This window comes from Ambystoma mexicanum, chromosome 14, assembly GCF_040938575.1.
Source record: "Ambystoma mexicanum isolate Mex_15411 chromosome 14, UKY_AmexF1_1, whole genome shotgun sequence".
Taxonomy (NCBI): Eukaryota; Metazoa; Chordata; class Amphibia; order Caudata; family Ambystomatidae; genus Ambystoma; species Ambystoma mexicanum.
In genome coordinates, this window is record NC_090940.1 from 519,497,029 (window position 1) to 519,521,016 (window position 23,988).

A 23,988-nucleotide genomic window follows, 5' to 3' on the forward strand; every position below is an offset into this window, starting at 1 on the left:
ACTTCCCTGAGCCACTGCAAAGAAGGTGCTGTGTGACAATGTAAAGATGATGCCTATGAAGTTTGTCAGACTACATACCTACAAAGAAACAGTGTTCACATACTATAAAAATACATGAGAGTGGGGGAAAAAAGGGTCTCACTCTCTCGAGGTTAAAAATGTAAAGTCCTAAAATCCAGCAAAGTTGCTGGGGGTCTCCAAGATAGAGAGGATTTAGCACTTTTCTGAGAATTCTCCCTAACAGAGAGCTTGCCCCCTGTCCTATGACAACATGTTGTAAGGGCATGGCAGCTTCCTCGACAGGTGAGACTGACATTGCCATCAGATGAGAGAACCAGGGTTGGTGGGCCCACATCGGGGCCACCAGAATCATCATGACTGGTTCCTGGTGCATCTTGTGCACTATCTTGTTGAGTAGGGGAGTTGAGGGGTGGGAGAGGGAGGCGTAGACAAATTTCCCTGACCATGTTATCCAGAGACCGTTCCCCGTGGAGCGGTTCTGCTGGTACCTGGAGGCGTAATCTGGGCATTGTGCATTCTCCAGAGTTGCGGGCAAGTCGATCTCTGGGAAGCCTCAGTCTGCGAAGACATTGAAGACAATGTCTTCGTGCAATCGCCATTCGTAATCTGCGGGTAGTGGGAAGTCTCTGCTGAGTACGCCCAGCAGAACATGGAGTTCGCCTGGAACGTGTTGTGACAGGAGGAGCACCTTGTGTTTGAGAGCCCATTTCCATATGGGCTGTGACAGTTTGGATAGCCCTAGAGAGTGCATGACCCCTTGCAATGTCCAGTCATACTTTCGAAAAAAAAAGTTGACATACAAAAGTTCCTAATACAAAGTTTCGAATAAAAAAAGTTGCAAATGCATTTTTTTTCATAGTATATCTTTCGAGGAACTCTTTCGGTGGGGTTGTCCTGTTGCTGGACCTCAGCGCCCTTAGTTATATTGCTGGTATGACTTTTCAGGGTCGCATGGAAAAGTAACAACTGAGTCCTTGGTTCCTCTCCTCCGTTTTGAAAAATGAAACTCTTTAGGGTTTTGCATTGATTTATTCCCAAGCGCCCACAAATGACTGAAAAGGATGACAAATGACTCCCTTTACAGTGTTCAGAAACTCCACATCTTGTGGTTTATTACGAGATATTCTGGTGCCCTTTGTGATTACACTTGTTTCGATGACTAAATCATCTTTTTCAAATCAGGGCTATTAGTATTACATAAAAAAATTATAATTTGATAATTTACACATGTTAAGCACATACCATGATATTCCCATATTAACAACATATGAGAGTCATTGATTTATCAAGTAAGAACATTCAAGTCAACGAATTTTTTAAATCAAAAATACACAAATTAAGTAAGATAAAAAAAAATTAAAGTATGGCCATTTTAGGGAGGGGTGAAGGGTAGGAGTGTTAAGGACTGAAAAAAACAATTAGATGAGAAAAAAAGAGAAAATAGTAAGTTAAACCACAAAATAACGTAAGGTTAAATTTCACTAATACTTTTCAATGGTAAATGAACAGGTATTCTTAGAAATGTGCTAATTCCCTCCACCTTAGAGACCGCCAGCAACTTAGCTGGATTTTGAGGACTTGATTTTTTTTTTTATCCTGGAAAGAGTGAGACCCTTTTTCCCCACTCATGTATTTTACTGTGATTTTGAACTGTGTTTCCTTTGGTTGTGGAGTCTGACAAATTCCATAGGCATCATCTTTTACATTGTGTCAAACAGCACCTTCAGTGCAGTGACACAAGGAAGTCTTTCAGATTTCCCAAAGGTTTAAATACCGTCTCTTGGATAAACTACTGCACAGGATACTTGGCGCCTCTTCAGATTTGTTGGAATGGCTGCAGGACTCCTCTTATCCTAAATTCAGGCAAGTGCAGAAACTCAGGTCCTCCAATAGAAAGATCTGCACCACACACACCCCCCAACAGTGGTCCAATCAGGGACCACTGTGGTCAAACTCATGCATACACTAGACACGCCAAAACGAGTTTGTGGATTGGGACCAGGCAATGCCAGCCCACTTCCTGGATTCCAATACACATGGCCTGCACTAGCCCGCGAAAAGCACTGCTTTGCCGAGCAAATGCATGACCATAAAAGGAAATTCCTGACCTAGCAAGGCAGGAAGAAGACCAAAGCACAAGTTGAAAACCTCATGGCACAGTCATGTTAGGAAACTAGCCAAAGTTAGTAGCCATACGCGAGAGAGCCAACTAAAAATACAGTAGAAATGGTAGAAATGTAACTGCTGCCACCAGCTTGTTTTTAGGCACATTTAAAAGTAAATCCTTTCAGTTTAGATCTAAGGGGATACAAAAGTATCCCCATTGCACTGCATTGTGCAATATGAAAAAGTTACTCAAAATGGATAATGAGTACAAAGAAAAAGGTTAACAGTTTCCCAGTACTGTCAGTCCGAATGCCTCATCAGTTTCCACATAACAAGTGAGCAAAAGGCCAGGGGAGGATTCACTTAACTGTAAAAAGTCAGGACAAGGTGTAATAACAAAAGCAAAACATTTGCGGTTTCATAGAATATGAGGAAAAGTTGCTCCAAGAAAAACGTCCCCAACAGTTCCTCAATAGCTACCATAAAGCACAGAGGTACATTGTGCTACTAATGCTTTAAATTGGGTTGCATTCCTGGTGAAGTCAAAACTAAATACCAGCTTTCACCAGCCTGCCCCTTAAAACCAATGTAGGGTGATAGAATCACCCTGGGGCACAAAGGTTTGGTTCGTAAAGAGCAACCCTGGGCCTGGAAGCCTGATTGGTGACCCAGGTCCGTATACTCTAAAGGAGTAAAGAAAAGTGAGGAAAAAAGTGATGTAGTGGCAGAAACCTCAGCAAAAGTCCCTATGAACCCAAATAAAATACAGGAAAATAGCAAAGAGGAGTAAATGTTATTCTGCTGTAACACTCCACCACTGAAATTGTGTTGAGACCAAGCCTTGAAACTCATTGGTTACAGATGAGTTTACAGATCTTTTCAAAGATGAAAATAACATACGTGGCCACCTGGATTTGGTTAAATTAAATTGTGAATATGAATGACATTTCTGAGATCCATGGACCCAAGCTGTAATAAGCTTTCACTGAAGTAAGATTATGCATCCACCAAAAAAGGCTCAGGGGACTGTAGTAAAATAGAAGTATTGTGCTCTGTACAATTGCTCAGTTGAGGGCTATTGTGATAATTCCGAGTAACTACTTTACTGCACAGTGTTTCTATTTTTGCTGTTATGGAGAAAAAAAATAAGTTAAACGAGAATACCTGGTACTTATCAATCCACGAAATGTAACTGGCAGGATCAATTGCTGTGGATTTCCCAAAGATTTCAGCTTCGTTAACCGACTCTGCCAGCAGTTTGGCAAGAGTGACCCTCATTTCCTTTTCAACCAGAGTAAGCCATTCATTGATTTTGGGGTGTTCTGTAATTGACACTGGAGACTTGAACATGACCTAGCAAAGATAACAAAGAATGTAACATTTGTTTTCCTGTTTTTTAACATGCAACGTTTTAGTACATAAAATGTGCAATAGACATGTACCTCTTCGCCTTCTCGTGATGAGATTCCCAACACAATTGTGCTGTCCTCGTTTAGGATAATGCTAGATACGCCAGCAAACATCTTCTTAAAGTGCTTTTGCAGTTTGGCAACATTCTTGCTGTTGCCAATAATTTCTAGCAGATCTTCGTCACCAACAAAGTAGAACCTAACATTAAAAATGGAACACCAGGATACATTTGTAAAAATAAAATCTTTAACAAAAACAAAAAATCAACAATCTTTAATTTATAAAAATTATTTGAAAACCATTTACAGGGTTTTGTACAATATGACAGTGGTAGGAAAGAAATATATTTGGTCTAGCTAGGAGGCAGAGTTCCATCTGATGCAGCCCCGGGAAAAGGAAAACCTTGGCATACGTAACTAGTATGCATATGAGCGGGGCTAAAAAATACATTTATAATTACTGTCAAGATGGATTTCGAGAATTTTGCCTGCTGGACAGATTTTCGAAGGCCACCCTAGTTATAGTGGACAGGGTAACAGGTTAGCCAAAAACCAATAAAAGTAAGCTTGGAGAGGAGTCAAGGCTATTCTCCGAAGAGAATGAGTGGGATCAGGGGTCCACAATGAGTCCACACAGCAAAGCACACAATAATTCAATTTAGACAGGGCAAGTAAACAAATACAATATTTATTCTAGGGCCAAAACACAAACTTGGAAATGCAACAAGCAGGTGATATTACACAAAACTCAATTATAAACCTTTAGGTTCTTAGGAATGCATTCATTAACTTAAAATCAACAAAAAGAAGGAGTGATGCAGTAGAATGGAACCAAGTCACAAGAAATATACTCAAACTTTAAAAATCCAATCCCTATGATGAGTGGAGCTGTGTGACCAAGGGTCTGATGTAGGAAGAGTTCTTGCGTTGGTGAAACGTTCCAGAGATATCCAACAAAGTCACTGGTAAGTAAAAGTAGGAACAGGTTACTTACCATTGTTCTCCAGCATGGGTCTGGCATGGATTCCGTTAGGCAACAATTGATGTAGTAACCCTGTGGTAGACTACACAACCCTTGTCCTCTTGGCATTAGGTAACCCACCTATTGGTATAGGCCTGTACTACACAAGTTGATAGTGTGACTGAGCAGCCAGGCCGATCTCAATAGGGGTAAATGGGAGCTGTAGACCTGAAGCAATTAAATACACAATTACAAGTAGCAGAGTAACACTTACACCGAAGGTTTATGTTATAATTATTTAACAAACGTTTTTAAATGAGCATTCTTTAAAAAGGGCAATATATGCAGCAATCAAATACACTTTAAAATACTCTTCAAGAATCAACACAAAGCTAGTAGATACTCCTTAGAGATGCTTCTAACATACTTCCTACACCCGGAGGTGACTTCACTAACTGGGACAGTAACGGCATTTATATAGCACTAATACACTTTGTAGAGTGAGGTTTTTTGAAAAGGAAAGGTTAATGGTAGGAAAAAGGATAAACAGGTTCTCGGAGCATGTGAGCACTTTAAATCTTCCAATGAAGTATAGATAAAAACCTTTCCCAGCAATATCAGTTTAAAACCATGCATCACCTATGAGGAACAGTAAGAATCAAAGTCAAATGGAATACAAGTGTCTGCAGGGAGCCTGGACAACCAAAGTCAATTGGAGCAAAGTCTATGGAGTTGAGGCACTTCTTCACTAGTAAAGGTCGTGCACAAACTTAGAGTTTGTCGAAGAAAAATCACCGTAGGGTCACAAGCTGTTACACTTCTGAAGGGTAGAGCTGAAATCAACTCTAGCAAAGCAGCTACTGCAAGTCTCAATTTAGAAGAGCAAGCTACAGACCTTGAGATAAGTACCCCAAGTCAGAACAGTACCTTTGGTTAGAAGAGTGGTCCAGCTGGCTTCTATCTGGTTGCACCGATGCAGATCTTGGCTTCCTGGGCCTCAGTCGCAGGGACAAGAGGGAGGACGTCTGGGGACTCCTGCAGCATCAATTTGGAGGTCGGCGGCAGCTACAGCCTCTTTTCGTATCAGCAGCATTTCACAGTTTGAGCTCCGTCAACAGCACCACCGTGGATCTTGGATACCGGTTGGGCTTCCTTCACTCCTTGAGTCCTGCACTCTGGTAATGGAACTCAAGCTCTGGTCATCCTGCTGCTGGAGGGTCCTCGGGAGACTCCAGGAGCTTTTGGATAACAGATGCTGCCGTAGACTACGGATTTCTCGATCCCTGGCACTCAGTTTCCTGCAGCAGCAAAGAAGTACAGCCAGTCAAGGAAGACGGTCCAGTGGAGTTCATTTCTGGGTTAGTTTGTCCCACTAACCCATGAGAAGAAGTTGTTCCTTCCGGAGCTTCTCTTGTCGATTAGAAAAAGGAGTTTCAGCACAGCAGCAGGGCTTCAACAGGCAGTTCAACGGTCCAGGAGGATGCAGCAAGCTTCGTTCATGGTTTCTTCATCGGTTTGTTTTTCCCAGTGGTCGACTGTCTTCAGTGCCAAAACCCTCGCCTTTAAAACAGTTGTCACCTATTCATACACAGCCTAGCTGTCACTCAAACAGCAGAGTGGCTGTCCTGTAAGGACAGCCAGCCAGCCAGCACTGGGTGCATTCAGACATTCCTAAAGACAAAGGACAGGGGAGTTTCGGGAACCTCCCTCACTTCCTGCCCTTCCAGACACACTGGAGCCAGAGGCGGGTTTCAGCACTGAAGAACTCCAAAGGCAAAACGAACAAAGGGCTCAAACCTGGTTGGTCACGCAGAGTAAAACCCAAGAAAGACCTCACAAACAAGAAATGGTGAAAAAAAAGAAGAGCATGGCCATTTTGACAAAATGGTCACCCGTGGGTGCTATACTAGAGTTGAAGATTCAGCCTGCAGTAGAAAAGTACAATGGTAGGAAAATTAAACCACTGCCAACAGCCATTTAAAGCCATAAGGGTAACATAAAAAAATGTTACATGAGTAGGTAGGATAAGGGGCTACTAGGTAAGTCAATTTTATTTTACTATTCTTGGGAACGATAGTTCACACAAGAAAAAGGTACTTAAACCTTATGAGAAATGTAAAGGATTTCCATGTGAAACTGCCCTGAAGGTGCTGTGTCTCACCTAAAAAAAAGTTGATGTCTATGGAGTTTGTCAGACTCCAAAAACAAAGGAGATAAAATCGAAATCAGGTCAAAAACACATGAGCGAGTAAGAAAAAGGGCTCACGCGCTACAGGAGAAAAATTAAAAAGTCTTAAAGTCCAACAAAAGAGCTGGGGGACTCTAAGGATGAAGGGAATTAGAACAGAAATGAGAATTCTCCCATACAGATTCACATGCTCATGAACATTCCCTGTCAGGCCAGGAATGCTCAGTAAAAAAAAATAAAAAAGTTTCACTTTCACTTACAAACTGCCTTTCTCCTATAAAACATTCACTGAGCTCTGGGTCATACTGCCCCCAGCCAATGCCGGCTCTCTCCCTAAGCCCCTCCTCTGGCAGCCATCTCCAGATTTGGTAGCCCGTCAAGTGGCAGTATGACCAAGAAGAGCCGCAGGAGGGAGGGTTAGCATGTGAATCCATGCCATACCCATCCTGGAGAACAATAGTTACAGGTAAGTAACTTGCTCCTTCTCCAGCATGGGGGGGGGGGGGGTCTGGCATGGATTCACATGCTCATGAATAAAGAATACATACACAATCACAGGAGGTGGCAAGGCTCAACAGAAGCAATTACTCTTACCTCCGGAACAGGCTCACCTTCAAGCAAACCGGTTGCATAGCATTGCTTGGCCGACCTTGGACTCCTCCCTGGAATCCCTGTTGACGCAGTACAATCTTGTGAAGGAATGCGTGGACCTCCATGTAACAGCCCTGCAGAAGTCATGATGGGGCACACCAGACAGGAACGCTGTCGTTGCAGCGATCGCACTGGTGCAATGGGCTCTCGGACAGGCCAAGCAGCAATCTGTTTGCCAACCGGTGACAGTGTGTGATGCAGCCGGAGAGCCACCTGGAAATTGAAGCCTTGAGCAAGGCCTTCCCATAGTCCACAGGACCAAAGTTCATGAATAGTTGAGATGTCTTCCGGAAACTCTTTGTGCGTGCCACATAGAACTTCAGCGCACAAGCCACATCCAGCGAGGTGGAATTCCGACGGAACCTTTAGCATGAAATTATAAGTTACTCACCGTAGTGACTAACGTACTCTTAAGTCCAGTCCCCTTTCCTCCATACTGCAAGGGCGTCCCTTCCAGGGACGGGAGACGGAACCTTTTTCACCAGAAAAAAACCTTTCCCTTTAAATTTAGAGTCGTGCGGCCCAGGGAGCATGCGCTGCCCCGATTACGCCCTCCAGCGCCACACCTCTGTCCCCATTGACGTGTCGACAATAGATTTAACACTGCCCAATGACAACAGTATTATTTAGGGGGCGGGGGGGTAGTGGGACGTATGGAGAAAGGAAAGGAGACTAAGGACTAAGAGTATGTTGGCTGCATTCGACTTGGTTGACCATAAAGTCCTATGCAGCCACCTGGACTTTGCAGCTCACTTCTCTAAGGAGGCAATAACATGGATTGAGTCGTTCTTGAGCAACAGAACCATGAGAGTCTGTTCACCATCGGCATCAGCAGACCCTATCCCGATAACATGCGGTGTACCTCAAGGATCCTGTGTGTCGCCAACACTCTACAATGTATTCACCAAGCCCCTCTTCGACGAAATGGACCATTCGGGTATCGCCTACACGAACTATGCAGACGATACCCAAATCCTACTACCTCTTACTGGAGATTACATCGAGGATTTGGCTCTGGTGAATAGAATTTATGGCATTGTTCAGTCATGGATGGCCACCCATGGACTATGTCTGAACGATGACAAAACTGAGCTTATTATCCTAGGCACCCCGACCCACCTATCCAAACTAAGACCAGATTATGCCAGTTTCACGATTGATGGCAATTACAAAAGTAGCTAAGGAAGTGAAGACCATAGGCTTCTATCTGGACGCTACCATGAACTTTACTAAACAAGTCAACTCCCTAGCCTCTGCTACTGCATACATGTGCAAACTTATCAGAGCTAGCAACCAATTCCTCTCCACTGACAGCTGCCTTATTCTCGCGAGAGCCCTCGTACTCTCTAAATTGGATTACTGTAACGCGCTTTACATTGGTGCAAACAGATTACCCAAAAAATACAGGTACTCCAGAACAATGCCTTTAGAGCAGCACTCAAGATCAGATATTAACACATTTCTTCCACGAGAAGAATACAAATGGTTATCTACCTTTGATCAAATCCAACGTAAAATTGCCTCCCTCGCATACAAGTGCCTCAATAATAGAGCACCGCCATACCTCACTGACAGAATCAGTAGGAAAACCTCTCTCAGACAGACAAGAACAGCTAACTCGAATTGCCTCCAAGTACCATGCTTCAAACTCTCCACTATTGGGGGACACAGCTTCCCAGTTAAGGCTGCGCAATTGTGGAACAAACAAACGTTATTCACTACGGTGCATAATTTATAATTACTCTTACGTCCCGTCGCCTTTCCTCCATACTGCATGGGCAATTACAATTGAATGTAGCCCCAGGTAGGAGAGGAGACCCACCTCACGCAAATAGGTTACTGAGAACCACCTCTACGAACGCCGCATCAGATCTAGAGCCAGCATCCAAACAGTAATGCTTGCAGAAAGCCGAGAGAGTGGCCCAAGTGGCCGCCCTGCTTATGACTTGCCAAGGGACATGGCGCTGAAATGTGATGGCCGTTGCCTTGGCCCTGACTTTGGGGGCTTGCATGTTGGCCGGAATGTGCTTGTGCTGGCCCTCGTATGCTTCCTTGATGGCCGAGACCATCCAGCGGGATATGGAGGCCTTGGAAGCCCGATAGCCTGGTCTTGAGCCTCTGAAAGTGACAAACATAGCGTCCGACTTGCAGGAGACCTTGGTCCTATCCAAGATAAAATTTCAGGACACGCCTGCTGTTAGCGAGAATTCTCTGTTAAGGCCAATTTCCCAAACCTAGTGATTCCTGTTAAAATGGATTTCTGAACTCTGTCCTGGATGGGCAGAGGTTCAGAAGGCCAGCCTAGTTTCTTGGAACAGGGTAACCTCTGGACAAGCCAGACCAATCAAGGTAACGATCGCGGCGGTCAAGACTAGGTCTCTAGAGGGGTGAGGGTGACTGAAAGCCCGCAATGAGCACACAAAGCAAGGACGCTTACAAATTACTCCAAGCAGGTGTTATATTAAAAATATAGACACATTACAAGGCCTTTGTAATATTGACCATAGTAAAGAATCACGATAAAACTCAAGTAAACCAACACATCACAATCAAATACAATATATATACAATTACCGAAGGGTCTAAAGAGTTAGAAGCACAAAATATGCAGACCACCTAGATGGGGAGGAAAACAGGCAGTGCAAGTAATCGTTTAGACCCAGTTCGCCTTCAGAGGCCACCTAACTAGAAAGAAGTCCGAGCCTTACGAAGAGTGGAGCCTTGTGCTCAAAGGTACCTGCACACGCTGGTGCCGATGGGCCAAGGGAAGTCTCTTCAAGGAAGCCAGGCAGTTCAGAGTGGTGAACAAAGGAGGGCAAACAGATCTCCGCTACTCAAGCGCGGCCTCCACTTGCGGGCAGAAGCAGAGCGCGAGTGCGAGTGCGAAAAAGGTGTGCTGTTTAACACAGCGAGGAAAAGCTACGGCTACTGCAGGAGGGCGACCAGTTCCTAGCGTTGCTACTCACCGGTCCCTTATGCAGGCAGAACCAGGCTTCTCCGCGTCAGTTTCAGTGCTGGCAGGTTCAGAGGCGTCGTGTAGATTCCACGGCAGCAGAAGTTAGAGTTGAGGATGTCCCAAACGCAGTGAACCCGCACAGATTGTTACCACAGCAGGGCAACGGAGCGGCCGTGTGTGTATTTCAGCCCTCACTTCAGACCTGGGAATGCCAAGTGTACGAATCGTGTGAGAGTGCTAAGGACTCTGAATACAACACAACCTGACGGCGGTTACAGAGCAAGACTCCTGGGTAAGCTGGTCAGTCCACTGGATGGCCCAGAGACGCTTCTGAAAGGCTTACGTGCAGGAGATGATGAAGATGCCGAGAATAGTTGTTCGCACTATTCCAAAGGGTCGAAGTACCAGTACAGGCCTTCACGTTCGATCAGAGGCAGAATGGTTTCACAGAGCGACAGCAGTGCAGAGGAGCAGTCCTTCAGCGGGTCACCAGCGATTCCTCGGTTCAGCCTCTTGGTTGCAGGATACTTGGCTCCTGTATCCCATGTTCGTGAGAAATCAGGAGACCGACATGGTAGTGGTGTTTCCAGCCTCTTATCCAGAGTTCCCTTCGTGCCAAAACGGAGAGGACCCAATGGGAGATCTGCTCACAAAACACACCATACGTGGACCTATCACGGACGACTGTGGTCCCAGGCATTCAGGACACACTAGACTCTCTGGCACCCAGGATGTGTATTGGGACCAGACATCCCAGTCCACATCCTGGAGGCACACACAAGGCCTGTAGAAGCCCGCGAAAGCATCTGTGTTTTGCGGGAAAGTACATGCCCAAATAAGGAAGGCCCCGGGTCGGCTCGACCTGGGGAAGGTGAAGGGGGCAAGACTGTCAGCGGGCAGGACAAAGGGCCTCGTGGTCTGGCCATCTTGGGAGCCAGGCCACCATTTTGGGCTAAGAGCGAGAAATGCGCTTAAACAGCCAAAAGGAGCTCAAAACACAAAGAAACGATCGCTGCCACCAGTCCCGTCCGTGATTCACTTGCACCGTTCGTTAACAATCCAAAGAGAGTGTCTAGGGCCTGTAGAGCGACTAGAGACCCAAGAGAGCAGTAACTTAGCTTACAGTGCCCTCTTGTGTCATGTTGCGCGAAAGCTGCAACAGGATAAAAACTACGGAAAACAACATTTCCCGGTACTGACTGTCTTAAGGGCATGTCAGTTTCCCCATAAGAATGGAGCGAAAGCCCAGAGGAGTGCGGCGGAAGGCTGCGCTTCTCTGGCAAAGTCTAGATCACGGTGAAAACAGCAAAAAGTTTAAGGGTTGCCACATGGAAGGAAAATTACCTACAATTAAGAAATCTTTCCTAACAAGTCCCCCAGCAGCTTTGCTGGATTTTTGGGGTTTCTTTTTTTCTCCTGCTAAGAGTGAGACTCTTTCTCCCATTCTTAGGCATGATTTGAGTATGTCCTTTGATTGTAAATGTGTTTTATGGGGTCTTTTACTCCATAGGGCTTCATGTGTTTTTGGTATGTGTTTTGGTATGTGTGTTACACAGCACCCTCAGTGCAGTAACCCAGTGGTGTCAGTGACCCCCAAACATAGACTCCATACCCTGGGACTGACTACTGTCTCCCAGGGCATGTAAAGTCACCATTGGCTTTACTAGTCTCAAATTGTGAACAGAACCAGTACAAACCATCATATTGTGGAAGTAGTGGTAGGGGTAATTCGATTGCCCCTGGGTCTGTTTTCCAAGGGGGCACTGTCCAGTCCCCCCCTTGTCGAGTTTCTGGCTGGTGGCAGTGGATACCACGCAAAATATTCCACCGGAATATTTCCTATGGGTTTTTCCCATTCATTTTAAACGCACCACTTTTTGGTGCAATGTTAAAGATACCGCCGGGTTATTTATTTAATATTTATTCCCCGGATGGGTCTTTTTGCCAGGACTCTGTTTTAAAATGGTGTTTGTGTTCGCCTCTGAAACTCTAACCCAAGTCGAGCCCTTTGTTCCACTTTTTGGCGGGCTTCTCCACAGAAGCCCTCCAAATGGTACCACTCTGTCTGGGGTCTACAGGATGTGTGGGAGGGGGATTAGGCACCCTGGACTGAGTTGCCTTGGCAACTCAAGTCGCACTCTTGTGCGATTGGCCCAGTGGCGAGCCGCCCGGCTCACCACTTAGCATGTTTGAGTGACAGCTAGGCTGTTGAATGGGGTTTTTTCTGCATAAAAGCAGTGCTTTGGGGACTGGAACTTCAGAAGTCGCCACAGGACCTAAAGAATCCCAAGAGGGGAGAAGCTGAGCCATCTACGATGACGACACCACCGGTGGAGCCCTGCTGTACGAACTCACCACTTCCCAGACGACAGAGGAGATCTTCCAGGAGAGTCTTCTTCCCTTTGAGCTGGTGGGACCAACCAGTTCGCCTTTTTCGCCTTCCTGGATCGTCTCGTGGTCAAATCGCCCGTGCCAAGCACCCCAGCGGCCGCATAGCCACGCTTCACCACTACCGCAAATAAAAGGGTCGTACCTTTTAATCGGGAAACTCTGCAGCTGGTTTCTTCCCTGGCAGTGCAACGACCTCCAGCTTTCTTCCTCGTTGAGATCATCTCTTCCTCTGGTTGAAGCCAAGCTGCAAGGAACAACTGCCACCGCTGGAGCTTTCTCACCATTTCAGGTACTGTGTCCCGCCTGGTCTCCCTTGCAACAGATTGTCCAAGGTGTCCCGTAAATCCTTGACTTTCTAACTGGGTTGACCTCAGACCTGCTAACTTTGCCTTTCTGAACTGATCCAACCCCTTTTTGACTTTTCTACAAAGACTTTGTGCATTTCCACTGTGTGATCTTGGGCACATTCCGCCTTGCTCTCTCCAAGTGTGGGCCTGGCCTATGAACTTTTTGCTCTACAGTAGACCCTGCCTTTCTTGACTTGCTGTAGTTTCTTAAAAGTGTTGGTACTGTCTAATTTTCCTACTCTGCCTTTTCTCTCCCTTTTTAAACAAATTATTGGGAGTGCCATCTCCAGTTACGCGCTCACCTCAGTTTTGCTAAATAAGTGGTGTCTTAACCAACGCTTGTCGAATAATTAATTAGGGAGGTGTATATACTTATAGTGACTGTGTTTGAACTTGCTTGACATATTAGTGCCAGGGTATTTTCATAAGTGTGTTTTTAAATAAATAATTATATACTTTTAATACCAAAGTTCTGGTCAGTGTTTGCTTGTTCTACTGTATTTTTAGCCCTATTGTGTATACGCTATATACTGCCTAACTTCACGCTCTCTGGTAGCTATGAAGATGTTGTTGCAAAGCTTAATGATATCTACTTAGAAATCCAAGCCTGGATGGCTACACACAGTCTTTGCCTAAACGATGATAAGACAGAGTTGCTTATCGTAGGCTCCCAGGCTCGCCTCAACAAACTGGACCAAAGGTACCAATCCTTCACCATTGATGGCAATATCATAAAAGTATCCAAAGAGGTCAAAACACTAGGTGTATACCTCGACTCCACCTTGTCACTAAAGAAACAAATAAACTCTACCATCTCAACCACCTCATACACAAATAAATTGATCAATGCCTGCAGGCCTTTCCTCTCCACTTCTAGTTGTCTCACCTTATGTAGAGCGCTAATACTGTCTAAACTAGACTATTGTAACACACTCTACTTAGGCACTACCACTAAAAACTTGGACAGGCTCCGGCTCCTGCAAAATAATGCACTAAGATGTGCCCTCAACCTCCCGCGCAATGCGCACATTTCCTCGGTTAGCAAAGAAGTCCACTGGCTCCCGATCCGTGACAGAATTAAGCTAAGAACCTTGGTCATCACCCACAAGTGCCTGTCACGTACTACCCCACGTTACCTCTGACAAATTCTCTAGACACAGCCCCATTAGACCCACCAGAACTCCTTACCTGCACCAACTAAAGATCCCTAATTATAACATAAAAACAGCAGGAAGCTCCAGTTTCCCAGTGCTCGCAGCACAATGTTGGAACACCCTCCCTCCTACAATTAGATCGGAAACTGCGTTCTGGCCATTCAGAGCCATGGTAAAATCATGGCTTTTAGCCTAGACATCTAGTCTTTCACCGACACGGCCGGCCAGCCGCCGCTCTCTACCCGCAATGCAACCAGTAATGTTTACTCTATCCATAGCCTACTCAGGACCTACCTGTAACCAGGTCCTCACTCGCCACTAACTATTTTTGTGCCTGTTCTCTGTACATACCCTTCTTGGTATATCCTATTCTTGTATGTAAACCATTGTACTTTTGTACTATTGTAAACTATTGTAAACTATTGTAACTATTGACAGACCATTGCATGCTCTGTCTGTGGTATTATGATGCTCGTGTAACGATACGTAACTCTGCTGTTCACATGATTATGCGCCCAGTTACCTGAGGGTTCGGTCGCGCTTTATAAATAAAAAAACTAAACTTCTTGAGAGAGGTCTGACTGCTCAGCCACAGCTACTAGATAAATCTGGGTGGTACACACTGCTACCAATTTGGTTTACTGCTTACTCCTGTAGTCTTAAACTTTTTGCAGTGGTCCCTAAGGGAACTGCACAGGTTTCTGTCTGACACCTGACATCAAGGCAGTGCAGCACTCTGTGATTCGTCCTTGGGATCGGAAAAGAACGTAGGAAGGACTATTTCCTCGTTCACGTGGAAAGCAGACGGCACCTTGGTCAGAAATGCTGGGTGTGTCCGCAGGGCTGCTTGGTCCCTGTGAAAGTTAGTAAATGGTTCTGAGGCGACCAGCGCCTGGATTTCGCCAACTCGACGAGCCGAGATGAGGCAGACTAGTAAGGCTGTCTTGATGGTGACCAGAATATTAATTATCTATCAGTCAGTTCGAATAAGTGTTCTTCAGAAGGGAGCAATATAAAGGTAACACTCAAATACACTTCATGAAATACACACTTAAGATCTCTAAATCAGTAGATACCCTTTGGGGATAGCCCACACACACTACCTAAACCCTCAGGTGACTTCAATTGCTAGAGTGCTGGGGACATTAATATATCACAGTTGCATTTAGAATAATGTAATAAGTCAAAGGAAAAGATTATTTAGAACATACAAGGGACCACAAATATTCTTAAGCGCGCAAATACTTTTGGATCCTCCCCCCCCTCCGCCCACCCCAAGAAGAGTCGTTCAGTACAATAGGTTAAGCCAAAGTCAATGGGCAAACGTCTTAAATAGGATGAAGCACTTCTGGTAGGTAAGTTCAAAAGTTTTTGCACAATGTCTTAGGACTCTTTGATGAAAAGAAGAATCAAATGTAGGGCCACAAGATGTTCATACTTGTGAGTAGCAGAAGATGCAAGCAACTCTGCAGTAAAAGGTAAGTTCTCTTAGACATTTTGCAATATCTTTAAAATGAAGAAAAGATTCAGCAGAGGACTTCTGTTTCTGTGCAGCTCTGCAAATCTTTCTGTTCCTGGGCCTCAGCCATGGGGACAAGAGGGAGGACTTCTGGGGGCTCCTGTACTGCAATGGTACGGTCAAAACTTGCAACCGGCAAGCTTCACTTTCAGTGGCTGTTCAGTGTTTCAGCTCCTCGCATCTACTGCAAATAGCAACACTGCGGTTCCGGTCTGTCGGGATGAACTTTTCTTGCTTCTGGGGTCCCGCACTCTGTTGAGGGTGCTCGGGCTCGGCCAGACCCGCTTCCGGGGATCCAGAGGATCTTCCTAAAGCTCTAGGCCAGCTTAAAAGCAACAAACACAATCTGGTGTTCCTCTCCCTGGCTATACGGTTTCCAGCAGCAACTCTGGAAATTCAACCAGCTCCGAGATGGATGTCCAGGTGGGTTATTTTGGAGTGGATTGGTCCCAAAAACTCAAAGGGAGAAGTCGTCCTTGCAGGGGCTTCTCCGTTGATAAGAATTTGGAGTTTCAGCACAGCAGCAGGGCTTCACCGGGCAAACCAACGGTCCAGGAGGTGCAGCAGGCGCCCTCTTCAAGTTCTTCTTCAGTTCCTTAGTCCAGTGGTCGACTCAACCTTCGAAGCCAAAAGACTCGCCTTTTATACAGTTCTCTCCCAATCATTCCAGCCTAGCTGCCACTCACCCAGCAGGGTGGCTGTCCTTGCCAGACAGTCAGCCGGCCAATCACCACAGAGTACATTTGGGTCTCGTAGGAGACTAAGCACAGGGGGTTTCGGCACCTCCCTCACTTCCTGCCTACCTCAGACACCCTGGAGCCAGAGGCGAGCTTCACTCGTGAATCCTGCCAAAGGCAAAGCGAACAAAGGGACCAAACTGGATTTGGCACACAGAGTAAATCTCAAGAAGGCCCTTTCCACAAAGAAATGGTGAAAAAAGAAGACCAGGGGCATTTTGATAAAAATGGCACCATTGGGTGCTTTACTGCAGCTGCGAACGCAGCCCGTGGTAAAGGCACATCACAGTAGTTCAAACGAAACCACTGCCTGCAACCATTCAGAGAGGAAATGGTAAGAAAGAAAATGTTAAATGAGAAGCTAAACAAAGGGGATACTAGGTAACCCCTCCAGCAGACTACCATAAGCTAGTGTGTGCTGGGTCTAGAAAGTTACAATGGTAAGTAAAGTCAATTTCACTTTACTGCTCTTGGAAACAGTAGTTTATCCAAGAGAAGGTATTTAAACCTTTGGGAAATCTAAAAGAATTCCCTGTGCCACTGCACTGAAGGTGCTGTGTGACAATGTAAAAGATGATGCCTGTGGTGTTTGTCAGACTCCATAACCAAAAGAAACAGAGTTCAAAATCACATTAAAATACATGAGAGAGTGGGAAAAAAGGGTCTCATTCTCTCCAGGTTAAAAAAAAAATCAAGTCCTCAAAATCCAGCAAAGTTGCTGGGGGTCTCTCTAAGGTGGAGGGAATTAGCACATTTCTGAGAATTCTCCCCAACACCTGCTCCTTGCGCCCTGTATGATTTTCAGATTAGCCTGTGAGAGGCTGAGGTGCCGCAGTGTTACCTGCTAGGGTACCACGCTGTGAGGGCTAGTTTCTGTGGTGCGGGGTGTAGGACCCTGCCCCCCTGCTGCACCAAATGTGCTGGGCCCGTCGGGAGGTGAATCGGAGGCATCTCAGAGGCTGAGCAGCTCCGAAAACCATGGCCTTGCCGGCCACCATGGAGCTCTTAAAATGATGTTGAGTTGGCGAGACTCCTTGATAATGCAAATCATTCTGTGAATCAGCGGAGTGGGCGGGAAGGCATAAGTCTTCATGCCGTCGTCCAGGGAGCCGGGGCCCTGTCCCTGCCAGGAGGCGAACAGAGCACTTCTTGCTGTGCCAGGTGGCAAAGAGATCCACCTGGGGATGACCCCACCTGTTGAAGATCTCCTAAATAACAAGGTCGTTTAGCTGCCAATCGTAATTGTCCGCTCCCAACCTGCTCTCAATCTCTTGTTTGGGACGGCTAATAGGACCGCCGCCATGAGACCCAGGAGATGCTGGTACCACCATGCCAAGGTCACCTCTCTGCTGAGGAAGTGGGTGGTGGCCCTCTTGATGGCCGAGATCTTGTCCTCAGACGGAAATACCTTCTCTGAGCACTTGTCCCAGATGAGGCCCAAGTTGCGACTTCTTGAGATGGAGCGAGACGCCCAGCTCGTACAGTGTGTTCATAAGGGCATGGGAAGAGTGGTGAACAGCTTCCGGAGATGTAGCCCTGATGATCCAGTCATCGAGGTATGGGTCGATGTGGAGGCCCTACGCTCTGAGGAGGGCCGCCACCGTATTCATGAGCCTGATAAAGACCCTGGGGGCCTAGTTGAGGCCAAACGGAAGGACCTTGTATTGAAAATGGTAGCCCATGATCCTGAACCATACGAAGGAATGATGGGGCTGCCAAATCGGGGACGTGTAGGTGCGCATTCTTCAGATCCAGGGAGCACATCCAGTCTCTCTTGCACAATGTCTCCGCTATAAAAGCTGGCGTAACCATCTTGAATTTTTGTAGGGGTAAGGAGAGGTTGAGGGTGGAACGGTCCGGTACAACTCTCAGGCCCATCTGGTTCCTTTCCTGAATGACGAAAATCCTGGAGTAAAAGCCCAAGCTTTGGTGGCTGCCTGGCTCTCTACGAGCGACCGGATCTGCGCCAAGAGTTGCTGTCCCAACCTGTGGGAGGGGAGGAGGGAGGAGAGGCTGGGATAGGGAGGCGGTACCCCGTGGATACTACGGAGAGGATCAAAGGGTCCGCAAGTTTCTGGTGCCAGAAATATGCATGGAGAGCAAGCCACTGGAGACACGTGGACCCGAAGGGGATTGTCTTGCCTTCTTTCCCTCAGAGGCTGTCGCGGGAGGACATGGATGGGAAAGCCCTTATTCCCCCCATCCTGCTTTTTGTTTGCGCCGTTCTGAGACGGCGAGCGGTCCGGCTGCCTGGATCTCCGTTCCTGGAAGCCGCAGAACCCTCCATACGCATGTCCTCTGTCAGAGCGCTGCTGTGACTGGGTGTACAACTTGGGCGTGGTCTTTGTCAAGATGGATAAAGACTTGGCCATTTGTGAGCTATTTTTCTTCTTGTCCAGCTCTTCGTCCGTGGTGGAGTACAAGAGCCCACCCCCCTTCAAACGGTAGATCTAAAATGCGTTCCTGGACTTCTGGGTTGAATTTCGTTGCCTGGCTGGCGTCAGACTGTCCTTCTCATGTCCGTGGCGATACAGATGGCACGGCCCGAGGTGTCAATATGGGCCACAGTGGATTCCATGAGGTCCTGCGCCACCAGCTTGGCCTCAGCAAGCTCCGCCTTAAAACGTGATTGGCTCGGCGTAGGGAGTTCCGGGAGGAAGTCTGCAATTTCCCACCATAACCTTTGGTTAGCAGCCACCAGCATGGCGTCGGCATTGGCCTGACGAAGACGCAAGGACACTTTGGTATAGAGTTTGCCGTACGCCTCCAAGATCTTCTCCTTGTCTAGCAGCGCCGCAGAGGAGGCGGCCAAGGGCAACTGGAGTATAGTGATGCCACAGCGATCACCGAGGAGTGTGGCTGAGGATGGGCCGTCAGCAAGAGTATCCCCCTCCATCTGCCTGTACTTGACGTCCAGGTGTTGATTGACCGGCTGGACCGAGTGGGGCTTGAGCCAACCCTTTCTTGGCCAGGGAGACATTGGTTTGCAGTGGAATCCCCTTTTGGCAGTGGGGCGTCGCGTGAGGACTTCAGCCAGAACCCCCCCCCCCCCCCCTGCCGGCTGCTCAACCTCGGGTTGGGGTAGGCCCAGGTACTCCGCCAGCCCTGCAAGACGTTCGTGGAAGGCCCTAGCTGAGGATGGCGTGTCCAGAGCCTCATCTGTATCGTGTGGATTAGGAGGATCCTGTGGAGGTGGAGGAGTAGCTGGAGCCGGAGGCTGGGGTATAGTGATCACGGCCGGAGGCTGAGGAGGAGGCGAAGGCTGGTACGAAGCCGCCTGAGGAATCGGCTGGGGGGCCAGAGGCAGAGGCAGAGGCTGCGCCGGGACCGGAGGCACTGGCGGAGGCGCTTGTGGTGCCACCAATATAGGCGGGAGGACCTCCCTGATGGGGTAATTGAGGATAACCCCCATTCGAGGTGACTTCATGAGCCCTAGGAACCACTCGAAGAACCCCCTCCTCATTGGCCGGAGAGGTGGTAAGGGGTACTGACGGGGTAGCCGGGAGCTGCTAGAGCCGCTGTGTACCCTGCCCGTATGGATGCATTGGGAAGCTACCCTGCGCATAAGGAGGATAGGCTGTAGTCCACGTACCTGGTTGCGGCAAGTTCCACCTTGACACTCGTTCTTCGCCGAACTCCTGGAATGGCATCGGACGGGTGCTTCTGTCAGGCGCGGCGGCCTTCTTTTCGAGCTGCCTGGTTGTCGAGCTGCTGCCGGGGGTCGGTAAAGCTGCGTTTAGGCGCCCCCTCAGATGTATTGCCAGTACAAGGGTGTAGCCCCTCAGCCATATTGCCAGTACAAGGGCAGAACCCCTCGGATGATCCGGTACAAGAACCTTGCGGTCCCTCAACACTGCCACCGGAAGGATCCAAGGATCCCTTGGCCCGAAGGCTGGTAGCTGCAGCAGCCTCAGTGCACGTGCTGGTACAAGGACCTGAACGGCCCCTCCCGCGCGGGATAGTCCTTGGGAAGGGTTCTCCTTTGCGGGGTGCGATGAAAAATAGCGGCTGTACCTTGATCCTGGCTCTGTGTTTCACGAAGTTCTTGAGGTACTCAGGAAGCGACTTCTGGAAGAGCTCCCTCCACCTGGCTAGCCTGACAGCAAGCCACACGCTGAGCAAGATTGCCAACGGTGGTCTGGGCCAAGGCAACGTAGGCAGAAGGCATGGGGGTCCGAGTTAGGGAAGAGCCCGTTCCAGGATGGACACCTGCTAAACCCTGTAGAAGTCGACATGCACCGGGGAGGAGTGTGACACCTGAGGACCAAGTACCTGAACGATAAAAAGACAAAAAAGACGACAAAGAGAAGAGGTATCCGCACGTGGAATTACATGGCCAAAGCCAAACCCAGGAGCGCTGGTGAATTCAGCCCGTTCCCGTCGACGCGGAAAAGGGGACTGAGGTGTAGCGCCGGAGGGCAGAGTCACGGCAGCGCATGCTCCATGGGCAGCACACCCCTGCGTGCCTCTAAATTTAAAGGGGAAGAAGGTTTTTTCTGGTGAAAAGGGGTCTGTCTCCCGTCCCTTCGTCCCTTAGAAGGGACGCCCAGGCAGTATGGAGTAAGGGGACGGGACGTAAGAGCAATAGTGAGGATGATCCACCTAGAGAAGGTCTGTTTAGACACAGCCTGGCCTAGTTTGTGCCCGTTATTTCCCACAAAGAGCTGGTCATCCAATCTAACCTTGGACATTGTGGAAACAAACGCTCAAAGCTCTCCTAGGGTCAAACCTATGGAGCCTTTACTCTTCCTTACCAGGATGCGGAGGAGGATAGAAGGCAGGTAGCACAATTTTCTGTCTCAGATGAAAGTCTGAAACTACCTTAGGTAGGAAGGAGGGTCTGACTCAACACAACCCTTTCCTTGTGGAATACAGTAAAGGGTTGCTTGGAAGAAAGTGCCTGCAACTCGCTTACTTAACGTGCAGATGTAAGAGCAACCAACATAATAGTCTTAAAGGTCAACATCCTCAATGAGCAGGACTGCAATGGTTCAAATGTAGCACCCATCAGAAACTTTAAGACCAAGTTGAGGTCCCAAACCGGAACATGAAATGGTGAAGGCGGGAACACATTCGTGAGCCCTTTTAGAAATTGAGTAACCAAAGGAATTTAAAAATAAGAGCATTCTTCGGATGAGCGCTTAAAGATGGAGAGCGTTGCTAGGTAAACTTTAATGGTCCCCACCTGAAGACCCTTGTGGGCTAAAGAAAGCAAAAAGGATAGAACATCCAGAGATGAACACTGAAAAGGATTAACATTCTTTTCTCTGCACCAGTCGCAGAACTTATTCCAACGGCACAGAGACTTTGTTGCCCGCCATCTAGCCGAAAGAAACACCTCCATTACGTCATCCGGGAGGTCCCAATGCTTGTATCTCAACCTTTCAGAAACCATGTGTGAAGGTTGAGAGTCTTGACCTCTGGATGGAGAACCAGACCTTCCTCTCGCGAGAGAAGGTCCTGTCTTTGAGGAAGACTCATCGGAGGACAGATCAACATAGCCAGAAGATCCGGGTACCACAATCTCCAGGACCAATCCAGAGCAACTAGGATCATGCGAGACCCGAACCGTCTTAACCTCCTGAGAACCTGAGGAATGCTAGGGATGTGAGGAAACGCGTACAGTAGCGGGAATTCACAATCCACCACGAACACGCCTCCTAGAGCTCCTCTTGAAGGAAATTCCCTTGAGCAATACTGTTCGCACTTCCGGTTGGCACTGATCGCGGACAGATCCACTTGCGGGGTTCCCCAAAGGGCGAAAACCTCTTGAAGGACTTCCTGAGCTATTTCCCACTTGTGGGAGACTGCTCTGCCTGCTCAGAGTGCCCACCGCTGTGTTCTCCTCTCCGGCCAGGTGAACTGCTGCTAGGGCGATTCCTTCTTGACTTGGCCAGAACCAGAGTTGCATCGCCTCTCTGTACAGTGGTAGCGAACATACACCACCTCTCTTTGTTGAGGGAATGCATGGCCACTGTGTTGTCCGTCATTATCGGGACATTCCTCCCCCGTACAGATGGCAGGAAAGCCTTCAGTGCTAGCCTGATTGCTCTCAGCTCTAAAAGATTGATGTGAAGTTTGGACTCCAATGGAGACTAACGGCCGCTGATGGTCAGATCGTTGGCGTGAGCTCCCCCACCCTGTGAGGGAAGCATTCTTCACTACAGTTACCTCTGGCCATAGCTGCCAAAAAGGCTCCCCCTAAATGAGGTTTTCCTTGCAGGCCCAGCACAGAAGATCCTGTGAGACCCTGACCGGAATCTGAAGGCGATCCAACATCTTGCCTGAGAATTGGGACCATTGAGTCGCCAGAGCCCATTGAAGGGACCTCATTCTCAGACAGGCCTCCGGCACCAGAAAAATGCAGGATGCCATGAGGCCGAACAATCTTAAGAATTCGATGCCCTGAACACTCTAGGCATTCTGAAATTTGGTTACCATCTGGAGAATGATCTGAGCCCTCACATTGGGTGGCAAGCACTTCCCCAAGGACTTGTCTAAGACAGCCCTGATGTACTGGAGCTGTTGTGAAGGTGTCAGATAGGACTTCTTGAAGTTGAGCCCAGTCTCTGAAGGGAGTGACAGGTAATGTCGAGATGATTCAAGGCTTCTTCGGGAGAACGCGCCCTGATCAGCCAATCGTTCAGGTAGGGGTAGACGTAAATTCCCCCCCCTCCTGAGATGAGCTGCCACTACCACCATGAGTTTGGTGAAAACCATCAGAGTGGTGGTCAACCCGAATTGCAGGACTCGAAACTGAAAGTGTGAGACGCCAACGGCGAACCTCAGGTATTTCCTGTGCTCAAGATGGATCGGCACATGAAAATAAGCATCCTGAAGATCCAATGACACCAACCAATCCTGAAGACGGAGGGCCTGAAGGATCTGAGAAAGAGTGACCATCTTCAATTTGCCCTACCTGAGGAACTTATTCACATTTCTCAAGTCCAAGATGGGTCTCAGACCCCCCCATCCTTTTTGGGAATCAAATATTAAGGGTAGTACTAGCCCTTGTTCCTCTCTGCTACAGGCACTGGTTCTATAGCACCTTTCTCTAGCAGGGTTAATATTTCCTGTACAAGGAGCAGATCTGGAACTCTCAAACAGTGTACTCCCGGTGGATTGTTGAGGCTTCCGTAGACAACTAAGGCAGTACCCATGGGCTATCGTTTCCAGAGTCCAAGCATCCGAAGCAATGGCTCGCCATTCTTCCAGATGCTGAGACAGCTTGCCCCCCACCAGTGAGCTGTGACCGAAGGCCTCAGAGCGGTTTTGAAGTAGCGGTAGCAGAGCATGAGGGCTAAGAGGCTGCTGCTTGAACGGCTTTGGCACCTCTACCTCCTCCACCACGAGGAAACTTACGTTGGCCTCTTTGACTGGCCATTCCTCTCGCCCTTCCAAATGAGGAGTAGTAGAAAGGATCTACCTTCCCCTAGGATGAAAAGGCTGAAGCTTCCTAACAACGGTGCCCAAAGACTTGGCTTCTCAAGGCTCTCGTCAGCCTTGCTGCCAAAAAGGTGTGACCAGTCAAATGGCATGTTCGGAAGT

At 47.9% G+C, this 23,988-nt stretch overlaps 1 protein-coding gene across 1 annotated transcript in view; it reads right to left on the reverse strand.

Annotated features, from left to right (window-relative positions):
• Window positions 1-23,988, reverse strand: part of DYNC1H1 (dynein cytoplasmic 1 heavy chain 1) — a 2,031,190-nt gene that overhangs the window by 1,755,514 nt on the left and 251,688 nt on the right. Inside the window, exons 24-25 of the mRNA XM_069637760.1 lie at window positions 3,570-3,735; window positions 3,292-3,480 (exon numbers count right to left, since the gene is read on the reverse strand). Of these exons, the coding sequence (XP_069493861.1) occupies window positions 3,292-3,480; window positions 3,570-3,735 (355 nt within the window). The remainder of the gene's footprint in view (window positions 1-3,291; window positions 3,481-3,569; window positions 3,736-23,988) is intronic.